The sequence below is a fragment of the Triticum aestivum genome, chromosome 7A (genome assembly GCF_018294505.1).
Source record: "Triticum aestivum cultivar Chinese Spring chromosome 7A, IWGSC CS RefSeq v2.1, whole genome shotgun sequence".
Taxonomy (NCBI): Eukaryota; Viridiplantae; Streptophyta; class Magnoliopsida; order Poales; family Poaceae; genus Triticum; species Triticum aestivum.
This window is the reverse complement of record NC_057812.1, coordinates 133229021-133241804: the sequence shown is the minus strand read 5'-3', so window position 1 is coordinate 133241804 and position 12784 is coordinate 133229021. Positions and strand designations below refer to the sequence as shown.

The 12784-nt window shown below is 45.1% G+C and overlaps 1 protein-coding gene across 1 annotated transcript; it reads right to left on the bottom strand.

The window, feature by feature from the left end:
• Positions 1-4888: 4888 nt before the first annotated feature.
• Positions 4889-8402, bottom strand: LOC123149975 (GEM-like protein 1). The gene is made up of 4 exons (XM_044569766.1): positions 7956-8402; positions 7768-7869; positions 5619-5890; positions 4889-5335 (listed from the first exon to the last, which is right to left on the bottom strand). Exons 1-4 carry the CDS (start codon positions 8287-8289, stop codon positions 5147-5149), a joined length of 897 nt encoding a protein of 298 aa, XP_044425701.1. The 5' UTR covers positions 8290-8402; the 3' UTR covers positions 4889-5146.
• Positions 8403-12784: the final 4382 nt, after the last annotated feature.

Sequence of the window (12784 nt, the reverse complement as noted above, 5' to 3'; positions counted from 1 at the left end):
ACTTCAAGTTGTCCCTGCTAACTAACGGGTCTAATTATCGCTGGCTCACAGGCTCCTTCGAAGCAAACATTCGCTGGGCCCCTCGCATTCAAGGGCCCGAACCTGGGTAAAACATCGTGTTCCCTGCCTCCTGTTACCATCCGGCCTAGACGCACAGTTCGGGACCCCCTACCCGAGATCCGCCGGTTTTGACACCGACAGCGGGGACATGCGAGCTCGCGGCTGCCAGCGAGCTTGGCGAGGCGAAGAAGGCGAGGCGGGGCGCGGTGGCCATGGAGGCGGGGACGAGGCCGAAGACACGGGGCCGCATCGGATTTGTCGGAGATGACCACGAACAGAGCAGAGCGGCGGCGGGAGCTGCAGGGCGCCGGCGGCGGGTGTGGGTGGCAACGCCATGGGAGCAAGGAGGAGGTCGGGCGCTGGCGCGCGATGGGGACGATGGTTGTGGGTGGCGGCGGCGCACAGGGGAAGATGGGGATCGAGAGGAGAGGAGGGCACTGGGTGCGAGGGGGACACAGGGCAAGGAAAGAGTGACAACAGTGTCGCGAGGGGGGAGGCTGTTGTGCGCGGCCAATGCTCAAGGAGCTCCTCTCTTCGGGCGCTCGGCGACAGGGGGTCTCGCTCCTCTCTCTCTCTCTCTCTCTCTCTCTGGGTGGCGGTGCAAGGGAGAGGACGAGAGGGAGAGGGTGAGGGGATCGGGAGGATGAGACAGGGGAGGCTGGCGGCGCTGCAAGGAGGATGAGGGAGCGAGGGATCGAGCGTGGGGGGCTAGGGTTAGGAAGGGTTTAGGTGGGCCGGCCTGCTAGGAGGCCCAAGTGGCCAGAGGCCTGGCTGCAAGGTTGTGCTGTCTCTCTCCCTCATATTTCTCATTTTCTGTTTAAAAAATAACCAGAAGTTACAAGAAAAGATCAGGGGGGTAAGGAGAAGAGTATGGAGTATATAAGAATATCCCTGGGATCCTGGGTTTCTGAGATATTTGAATAAAATGCTTAGGCAAATTTTTTTAGAGGTAGAAAAATAACCCAAGTTTGAATTAATTCAAACTTGATGCATTTTTTAACCCAACCAAAACAATTCAGAAATAGATGAGATTTGGCAGAGAGGTAAGTGGCATGGTTCAATAATTATAGGAAAAGAATGAATATTTTTATGTGACAGAAAAATGCCACTTGCAATGAATGGGCAAATTGAAAGAAAGAAGCTAGTGATTGGGTTTCAATTAGATGAGGGATTTGGTGGCAAGAGAAAGATGCAAGTGTGTTTTGGTTGAATCCATAAGAATGGAATATTTATTATAGCTCTTTAATAATATTGGGAGTATATGTTCTAAAGAGAAATCACCATTGTGAATATCCCTCGATTTAAATGGACCGAAAATCCATATGATTTATTTAGTTGAGTTGCAAAAAAATTAATGATATGATACATGATGACATGATGCAATGCACAAACAAACAAATCACATGATGAAACTCAGAATAGTTGGAAGTCTTCTGGAGCGCCGGTCTTGGGGCGTCACATGGCAAGTCCGCTCTTGACTCGCAATTAGGGTCGTATTTGTCCCAGCTGTAAGTTCACTCTTGACTCACAACTAGTATCATAGTTTTTTTGTATTTTTCTAAGTTGCAAGTCCATTGACTCGCAATTGGGCTCATAGTTTGTTTTGATCCCAGTTGCAAGTACACCCTCAGCTCGCAAATTGTACCGAATTTTTGTTATCGCCTAAGTTTGCAAGTGCGCCCTCGGCTTACAAGTAGCACCACCCTTTTTTTGTTCTAATCTCCTAGTTGCTAGTCCACCCTCTACTTGCAATCGGAACATTTTTTAGCTTTTTTGTAGCCTTAGTACAAGCTCACCCTCGTTTTAGCGAGTAGTTCATCCTTATTTTTCTTCGCCCAATTGCAAGTCCACCACCGACTTGCCATTGGGCTCAAAGTTTTTTTTCCGCAACTACAAGTTCACATCAACCTGTAACTGGCGTGAACGACCAATTTTTATGCGAGATACAATTCCATCTTCAACACGCAAAATGTGAGCCCCGACAATGACAGTTACTTATCCACCTTTTTTGTCTCTTTTTAGCTGCTCAACATTGTTTAATTTTTCTTTCTTGGGCCTACCCATTTTTCAAATGTCCCAATTGCAACCCCATCTTTGACCCATTTTGGTTTTTGAAAGATATGCAACAGAGTCGGAGGGACCCAAGTTTTCATGTTTTTTTTTTGAGAAAACACCACAATTTATATGATTTTTGGTTCCCAAAGCATTGAGCTAGTTCCCCACCTTTCTTCGAAATCTCATAGTTGCATACAAATGAGATACACCATTTTGAGTCTTATCCTTTTGTATATAAGGCTAGTTTCTTCACGAATTTGAAAAATATTCTGGAAATTTAAAAAATGTGTGTTTTCTAAAAATGTGTTCACCACTTAAAAAAAATGTTCACATTTAAAAAAAATCTAGATTTTTTTTAGTTTTCGAACATTGCCCTGATTTCTCATTTTTAGTTGCAACCCCATCTTTCACATTTTTTTACGTTCAAATAGAACAGTGGTATTGCCATCGGGGTGGGTGTAGCTCCCGCACTGACCAAAAAGCATGGTGTTGTAGCACTCGTAATAAACAATATTTTTTTAACACAATACAGACGCAAGCGCTCATATACATGCGCATACACTCATTTCTATGAACGTACACACATACTACCTCTATGAGCATCTTTGAAAGACTGAGCCGGCATATAATCTTAAAATTTACGAACTAGAACTTGAACGCTGATGGGCTGGGGATACCATAATCCCTCTAACCATCCAACCACAGGTTGGTTCGTCTGTAATGAACAATGTTGTTGCCCTCTAGCACGGGGTGGATCAAGTGCGCATGCCACAATATATATTTTCTGGGGATTTTTGCACTGTTCGTTGTCAGTTTGACACTGGGCCGGCATAGTGGAAGAAGCTCCCACCGTTCTGGCTGGCTGCCGTGGGTGAAAAAAACAAAAACAGCAACAAAACAAAACAAAACAAAACAAAACGAACAATAGAATGATGGGGCTGTATTTTATTTGCTAATATGGGATGATGTTATAATTAGATGTGAGGTATTATCTCACATCTAGATGTGACATAGTCGGGCCCATTTGCAAACCGTTGGCGTAACTGATTCATGGGTCATTCCCCAATTTAAAAGTTTCTTAAAGGAATTAAAACCTTAAGTTGGAGAGAGAGGAGAAGTAGAAAAAGGAAGAGCGAATGTGGTTCGAGATGAACCGGGTACAACATGACAGACTGTCTGGTCATGTCCAGACACCTCTACTCCATTCCTTCTAGATACATAGATTGTGACACAGCTTCGGTGCCTTAAAGGCACCTGTCTTTGGGTCATTGACATGTAGGCCAGCCACCTGTTGGACCCATATGTTATAGACACAAAGGTAGGTGTCTTAAGACACCAAAGTATCATCCCATAGATTGGGTTTGAGAACATAACAGAACAAACAAACCGATGGATTAAGGGGAAACTACATGGATGAACCGTGGACATATGAACCCAGTTCAGAAAACTCACTTTTAAATGTTAAAAAAAATTAAGGAAAAAATCACGCATACATCTTCATATTCTATGTGCGCGTAGAAAGTTTCAGGGAAAACTACTTTTTTCCTAGACCGCTAGCTTTCAAGCTTTTTTTGTGTCTAGCTGACTTCGACCGATGCTGGACCGTTGCCCGTCTCGCCCGCCGTGGGCTGCCGCACTCTGGTGCATCCTGTGCAACCAAGAGGACGAGACCATGCGCCATCTCCTCGTCGGTTGCGTCGTCTTCCGCTCCGTCTGGCATGCCATATTTCACTGGTGCCGACTCACCGTCCAGCCTCCCAACGGTACGGTCGATCTCTTCTAGTGATGGTCCTCGACTCTTCATGCATCCCGGCGAGCCATCGCAAAGGATTGGGATCCCTTATTGCTCTCATTGCTTGGACGATTTGGAAGCAGCGCAACGCCTGCATCTTCGATGGTCTGACACTAACCCATACCCACCTGTTGCACACTATACAGGAGGAAGCTAGAGGCCTTTGAATTGTATAAATATGATTTTTCATGAATTTTGTGTTTTTCAAAAACTGGCCTCCATGAAGGCCGAGCTCCAAAAGGCATTTTCGCTTAGCAACATCATATATGTAACCTCATCCCCCTGTACCTGGGGCGGAGCAACTCACTCTATCGATGCTCGCCAGCACCCTCGTAAGCGTCTTCTAGTGTATGTATGCTCTATGACGGTTGCTACCATGTATTTTCATTCACTCCTCTATCAACAAAATGATACGCATCCTGCGTATCCGTGAAAGAAAACTATTTTTTCTTTGGCCTGTGCAAAAAAGACGCTATTTAAAAGCACTAAAATTCATCTTTTTTCGAAGGCAAAACAAGAGATTTTTCCACGAAACTTTGTACTACGCACACATATTGCAAAGATGTATGCATGGAATTTTGTTTCAATATTTTTGACATTTTAAAACAGGTTTAAAACACATTTTTTAACAGGTTCATATGTACGTCCCAACTCAGGATTTGAGGGTCTTCATTGGAGGTAGTATGTTTTTTGTTTGAACAGTGTTCGGATTGTCCAACCGGAGATGGTCTTATGTGCTTGGAGAATCTTCTGCGTGCTGCATGAACCAAAAGCTTTTTTTAGGGACATGAACCAAAAGCTTCATCCAACTATCCCGGATCTCCCAAAAGAAAGAAAAGACACCAACTACCCGAGTTGCAAATTTCCTTCAGAATTGTCATCTTAGCTCAGTTCAGCCCAAGCATGCCCTGACCTGGGTGCGTACCAGAGTACCAGTAAACACCCTACACTGTCACAGTTAAAAATTGATAACAGAAGGCATTTAAAATGGACAGCTCCGATGTTTTTCCCATATATGTCATCATCATTACAACACGGGGTACGCAATGAACAAGAACAAACACTTCAAACACGTATACAAGCTCGTGAGTGTACCGAACCGAAAGCTCCAAGGGGCACAGCATGAAGGATATGTCTTAAACAGGAGACGCTCAGAGCGGAAGACATCGGGTGGAGAACCGGCGATACCCCTGGGGATGTTACAGGCTGAAGTAACTGAAACTTCCCTCTGATATCTACCTATGGTTGCAACTCACGAGCACCGTCAAGGGCTTCTTGCAGGCTGGACACGGCCTTGTCGTACATCAGGAAACCCATGAACCAGAACTCATGCCCTTCAACCGAGACAACCTGAATGTACTTTTCTGCAGGATTTACTTTGCTCACTGAAGGATTGGCTGTTCTTAGCTGATGAAGAGGAATGACCACCTGTTTTTTTTGGAAAGGAGAACAGCAATTTAGTACCAAGGATATGCATTAAACATATAACAATTAAGATATAAACTGGATGGAGCTAGCAATGTGTGAAACAAGCATCATCGCTGAAGTGCCCACTTTTTCCTTCTATTTTCCTTAACACATAAAAATTCAAAGATCACTAACTACCATTACCTCTGAACCAATAACACTTTTACCATTCATACGATAAACACTACATGAAATACAAAATACAGACCTAGACAGATGTTACGAAGAAGTGAATAACCCGCACCTTGTAGTAACTCCATTCTGTTTTATTTCCCGCCTTGTAAGAAAGAGGATTGTCACTGCAGAATGCAATTTTAGCTGTAGAAATGTACATAACTCCCATGACAGGACCAGCAGATGTTGATAGATAGCACGCGTAGGACATTTTCAGCTGCTCATCCGGCAGAATCTCGAACGTCTGTTTAAATATTTTTTCATAGCCACCTTCCGCTAAGACCTTTGTTCCTTGAGCAAGCCGTCCCATAGCAGCCTCAGTAAAACTAGGCCCTGTCTTGACTGTTTGAGAGAAAAAGGTTGTACTATCAGACATACAGCATACCATGTTAACAGCGAGTGTAGAAGGTATTAATTACTCCCTCTGTAAAGATATATAAGAGCGTTTAGATCACTAGATCTAGATCTAAACGCTCTTATATTTCTTTGCGCAGGGAGTATTAAACTCATCATATCAACTGTAGTTCTGCCAGTCCAACACATGCGTATATTCCTTGGTGAATACAAGATCATGCAGAACATTGGATTGGACATGTTACAGAAGGCAAGAGATGAAGAGAGATTCTTAACTTAGTATCTACACAGTACCAAAACTTTGTCATTCTATATGTCAAGTTAACAATCTCAAAAAACTTCATTAGGAGGTTATTCAAGATGCAATGATTGTGGGATCCTCATCTTCAGTCGGAAGCATAATCAAACATAGAATATACTGTGGCTGATGCGACAAATGTGCACCCAACTGTATGAAGTCTTGAATCTTCTGTTTGAAATATATTCATGTAGAGAAAGTTTGCTATTTCCATAACAAATGGGCATTTAAAATGTATCACTGATTCTCTGGACTGGAGCTAGATGATTACCCCTAAGCCCCTAACTGGAAGGTTATTACCTAAAGGTAAATGCAGATCTGATGTTATTGTCCACATGTCACAGATTCTCATTAAGTAATCTCTATTTGTCCAAATGAACCCGTGCTAATTGCGTATAACAACAAGCTACACATGCAGATGCTGATTTGTATAGGTGAATCGAGTAGTTGATCTCTAGTAAGTTAGCGCTGCTCTTCGTAAACTGGATAAATAGGAGAAACGTCCAATCACTAGTTTTTCCTCTGCATAAATGACTAAGCATACTACATACTGGAAATTCATTATGGTTATTGAATTATTCAAAAGATTAAGAAGGCCACCAGTACAGCTACAAGTTTCACTTTCTCCCTTCTTATTAGTCTGCTGGTACAAAATAAATTAACATGCAAAATCTATTGCTGGCTCTACAGAGCTAGGTGTTTAACCCTAAGCCCCTCAAGAAGGTTGGCATCTAAAAGGTGGGAGCAAATCTAATGTTAATATGGCATGTTTCTCCTTAAGTGGTTTCCATTCTTCCCAAGGAATGTGTGCTGATTTACAGGAAGGACAACCTATATGCATATGCTCGTTTGAAATGAAGAATTCATTGGTTAAATCTCTTATACTTAATGGCGATGCGACTATTCCATCAGTAGAAACATCACAAAGTTCAGACATGTGAGGGAACTTGATATAAAGAAGAAACACGCAAAAAATAGCTTTACATGAACAATTAAGTATGCTATCTCCATAAGTATGAAACGATTAATTATTCTATATACTGGAAATTTTATATGGATATTAACTACTCCTAGGAAACAAACACTGAACTATCTGAGAACTCTGATTAAGTACGCTGCGACTATATGCATATGCTCGTTTGAAACGATTAAGTATGCTATATACTGGAAATTTTCTATGGATTACTCCTAGGAAACAAATACTGAACTATCTGAGAACTCTGATGAAGTTTGTCAGCAGAATTTATAAGTTTTGGGGAAATTGGTCACAAGCACGTGCGGCATGTAAAACTACACTTAGGTACTTTCTTTTCTCATGACAAAGATACTCATCCTTCTCCACCAGCTATTCCAATCCCCACAACTACGCGAAGGAATCTCCTGGGGTTTTACTTTACAACTTTATATTCGGTACTCATCATTTCTTCCATCCTTAAAAAGCTACGAAAAGCCTAGAACCTTGGCCCATGGCAGCCAGCCCCGCCCCTCAAGAAATGAATCTCACAAACAAACGAAGAACAAAGTAAAGTATATTCCCTAAGGAAACGTAGGGGGGGTGAGATCTCACAGTGCTGCCACGTGTCGCGGCTGAGGCTCTCGACCATGCTGGTGGTCTCCGCCATGGACTTCCCCCACCTCGACAGCGTGTCCTTCATCGCCTCCACCGCGCCTGCGGCACACCGACACCGAAAACGGGGATCAGGACCGAGAAGTGCTAAACCGAGCGTGGCGGAGGCCGGATCAGCGGGTGGTTACCCTTGGAGGAGGAGGCGGCGGGCCCGCGGGAGACGTACTGGCTGGACTCCGCGGCGGCGGCGGCCGGCACGTAGGTGGGCGACTCGGACGTGAGCTTCTCGCTCCACGTGACGGTCTTGGGATGCTGCTGCGGCTGCAGCTGCACCGGCGCCAGGGCGGGCGCGGACGAGGGCGGATCGGCCGCCGCCTCGGGGGCCGGGGCCGGGTCCGGCGCCGGTGCGGGAGCGGGGGGAGAGGAAGGATCAGGGGTAGACAGCGGGTGCTGGACCTCGGATTGGGGAGCGGCGGTGGGGGAGCCGACGGGCGGCTGCATCTCGGCGGCGGCCGGCTGCATCTGGAGGGTTCTCTTCGGGGGTCTCTCGGGCTTCTTCTGGCAAGCGAGGGGGGAGGGGAAGGGGGAGAGGGAGGAAATGCGTTGCGCGTCTGGGTGCGGCTTCGAGGTGTGGGGAGGTTGGGCAGTAGTGGTGTGGGGGTCAAACCTGTCCAGTTTTCCCTTGTGGGGAAGTGGCAGGACGCACGCACGCGACTCCGCCGCGGTGCTGTGCCGCTGCAACGGGCAAACTGCGGGGCTGTGTTCCTTCCCAAACCTTAGGTAGGATTATCATACGAATAGAAATTTTATAAAAAATGGGATGATATTTATCTCAAATTTTATGAGTATGAATAGAAAATGAGATGTCATTTGTTTGACATCAAAGGAATTTTTTCATTGAGTCTAAGCTCATTTTTATTTTCCTATGAAATGTGGAGGATAGGAACCAATCCTATGTAGGAATAGAAATCTATTCCTAGAAACCAAAGGGATCTAAAGAAAAAAATTCTATAAAAATCCTATTCTCTAAAATTTCTATGAAATTCCTCGAAATCAAAGGAGGTCTTAGGATTTTGTTAGAATTTTCTAAATGATAACGCTCACACGTGTGACATGTTTACACATCGTTCATACGCTTTGATCCACGTTAATTCTGTTTTGTACGAATCCTAAAGAAATCTGTTAGAATCTGAGTGCTACATGGGTGTGTATGTAGGCGTTGGAGATTTCGTCCACACGTCCCGCAGCACGCAGTTTGCCAGCTGCGCTGTGTGGGCGAACTAGTTTCTGCCCACGCAGCCATCACCTAGTTCACGCGCATGTGGGCGAACTGTTGTTCGCCCACATGACACTCGTACGTTGTTGGATGGCAATTGTAGTTGCGCGTACGTGACAACTAGGTAAACACACATGGCAACTATGATTCGTTGCTAGACGGCAACTGCAGTTGCTCGTACGTGGTAACCAGATAAACACACATGACAACTGTAATTGGTTGAACCACACGTGGCAACTAGATAAACACATATGACAACTATTGTTTGACCATGTGTGGCAAGTAGTTAATCACACACGGCAACTATCATAAATTAGACATGGCAACTATAATTAACCAAAACACAGAGAGTTGTCATGCTTTTACAGCTATATTGTCATCTCGGATAACTACATCTGTCATTCCGGATGGCAACTAAATCGTCATCCCGCGGGGTACCTAACGTAGCTACGCCAGGACGTGTGGGCATATTTGCTTCGTGCCACACGTGCGCGGTGGGAATGAGTAGTACTTGTTGGGCGTGTGGCATGAAGTAGCTGCGCCCACACGTGTGAGCAATTCTAATGTTTGCCCCACACAGCCCATGTGGGCTGCCTCCTGCTTATGCCACACACGGTGTGGATGGATGTCTAGTATGCCACACGTGTTGGCGTTATCAGGGCCCTAGAATTTTCTCAAACATTAGGATGCGTTTAGTTACTTGCACAAGTCTTGATCAGGCCCGTTAGATATAAATTTGACTCGTTTGGTTGTTTGCTTTCACTGTCTGGCACGCATCGCACGGACCTTAAATCAGCGCTCAGTTAGGCCTAACGGGAACGGCTGAATCGACTGTTTTCTCCCTGCCAGGCTCGCGACATGCAGAGGAGAGGCATGCCGCGCCGTGCTGATGTGAGGAGGGGATGGAGCAAGCTCTTGCGCGTCCGCGGGAAAAGCTGCGGCAGGAATTGGGTCACCTCCTGCCTAATTGGACACCCTATTTAGCCTCGTCGGTTAACCGCCGATTTCCCTTGCGCGCTCTCCATCCCGGGCGATTTCGTCGACAACCGATAGGTAAGTGGGCTATCTTCTCCGACGACTTCCGCGTCAACAGCCTGCTCCCCGCTGGCTATAAGTTCTGTCAACCCTCCCCGCCCTCGTCATAGCTTTTATCTGTGAGCATCTGCTAGGGATAGATCTATGAGCACTAGTAGCATTACAGAGTGTCGATCTGTGACCATGTAATGTTGTGGTAGATATTGGTGATGGATTGCTAGAACAGTTGGGTTTGGTAGTCCGATTTCATGATGTTTTTTTATTTCGGCTCTGATGATACTATCGTAGATCTGGTTATGTCATGTAAGTTTGAGCATGTGTAGTGTGGTAGGATGCTAGTATGGTTGATATGTAGCTGTGGTGGTCGAGTTTATATGCTTGGAACTCATTGGTAGCACTCTTGTATGTCTGTGGTATGAATTGTGCTTTGAACTTGGCTAGTGATGATCATACCACATCCACACATGGACATATATGATCTATGTATAGTGTTGTGTCACACTAGTACTGATCCTAACCATTATAGGACATGAGCACCCAAGACTTTAGTCAAGCCATTGTTCTATTGGATCGGTGCATGTTGTCCTATGCCAAGGACTTCCAGCCTGAGGAGGTGCCTCGGGATTCAAAGGTGTTCGAGGTGCCTGTTCAGCCAACATTTGTGATGGCCATGCCTAATGCTGCAACTATTGCCGCACATAAGGCAACCGTCAAGGCTGGAAAGGAGGTCTCTAGGAGGGGTAACACAATGAAGTGGTAAACTTTCTTGTCCACCTTCCTGCTTAACAAGATGTGTGAGATCATATCCAGTGGGGTGAGGACCGACAAGGGTTTCAAGGAGGTGCACCTGAACAATTTTGCAAAGCGGATCTTCAATTTATGTGGCCAAGAGGTGACCTCAACCCAGGTGTTCAACCACCTCAAGAAGTGGAGAGCCAAGTGTATCCAATGACCAAGCTGAGAGACCTCAGCGGCACACAATGGGATCAGGACACCTTAACGATTTTGTTGGAGTCTGAGCACTACCAAGGCCACACCATGGTTAGATCAAATATACCACCTTATGCACTAGTTTACCATATTGATCGTGACCATCACAACTAACATCACTAACAATGCTTTGTTTCTGTGTTAGGACCACCCTAAGAATGATGAGTTCCTCAACACTCCCATCAGAACTATACGCAGATGCAGCAGATCTTCTTGTATGGGCTACAAGCAAGCATGTCATGGGCTCTGGCCAATCGCTCGGTTCGCTTATGCTCGAGTAGCCAGACACCTAGGAGTCAGACACCATCAACGTTGATGTTCCTGAAAAGGATGGTGATCGTGTTCCTGTGCTCGATAGGAAAAGGAAGAGGGATGGGTTGACCGAGGAGGAGCTAACCATGATGGAAATATGCCCTAGAGGCAATAATAAAATGGTTATTATTATATTTCCTAAATCATGATAAAGGTTTATTATTTATGCTAGAATTGTATTGACCGGAAACTTAATTACATGTGTGGATACATAAACAAATACAATCCCTAGTAAGCCTCTACTAGACTAGCTCATTGATCAAAGATGGTTAAGGTTTCCTAACCATAGATATGAGTTGTCATTTGATAACGGGATCACATCATTAGGATAATGATGTGATGGACAAGACCCATCCGTTAGCTTAGAATATGATCGTTCAATTTATTGCTACTGCTTTCTTAATGTCAAATACATGTTCCTTCGACCATGAGATCATGCAACCCCCAGAGACCGGAGGAATGCCTTGTGTGCTATCAAACGTCACAACGTAACTGGGTGATCATAAAGATGCTCTAAAGGTATCTCCGAAGGTGTCTGTTGAGTTAGCGTGGATCGAGATTGGGATTTGTCACTCCGTGTATCGGAGAGGTATCTCTAGGCCCTCTCGGTAATACACATCACGAGAAGCTTGCAAGCGAAGTGACTAAGGAGTTAGTTGTAAGATGATGTATTACGGAACAAGTAAAGAGACTTGCCGGTAACGATATTGAACTAGGTATAGAGATTCTAATGATCGAATCTCGGGCAAGTAACATACCGACAGACAAAGGGAATCATGTATGTTGTCATAAAGGTTCAACCGATAAAAGATCTGTGTGGAATATGTAGGAATCAATATGGGCATCCAGGTCCCGCTATTAGCTATTGACCGGAGAGGTGTCTCGGTCATGACTACATAATTCCCGAACCCGCAGGGTCGCACGCTTAACGTTCACTGACGCTAGAGTAGTATTGGGATATTTGATGAGTGATACGTCCATTTTGCATCATGCTTTTATATCGATATTTATTGCATCATGGGCTGTTATTACACATTATGTCACAATAATTATGCCTATTCTCTCTTATTTTACAAGGTTTACATGAAGAGGGAGAATGTTGGCAGCTGGAATTCTGGCTGGAAAATGAGCAAATATTAGAGACCTATTCTGTACAACTCCAAAAGTCCTGAAACTTCATAGAAGTCAGTTTTAGAATATATAAAAAATATTCGGTGAAGGAAGCACCAGAGGGGGGCCACCCACCATCCACGAGGGTGGGGGCGCGCCCCCTGCCTCGTGGGCCCCCTGGCAGGCCTCCGGTGCCCATCTTTGGCTATATGAAGTCTTTCACCCTGGAAAAAATCATAAGCAAGCTCACGGGACAAAACTCCACCGCCACGAGGCGAAACCTTGGCGGGACCA

What these genes read in the sequence shown, in the direction of transcription:
- LOC123149975 (XM_044569766.1), bottom strand. Translation starts at nt 8,289, where the DNA reads ATGCAGCCGGCCGCCGCCGAGATGCAGCCGCCCGTCGGCTCCCCCACC. An exon ending in CCGCGACACGTGGCAGCACT is followed by an intron (nt 5,891 to 7,767) that starts GTGAGATCTCAC and finishes TCTCTCAAACAG; the next exon opens with TCAAGACAGGGCCTAGTTTT. An exon ending in CAGAATGGAGTTACTACAAG is followed by an intron (nt 5,336 to 5,618) that starts GTGCGGGTTATT and finishes CAAAAAAAACAG; the next exon opens with GTGGTCATTCCTCTTCATCA.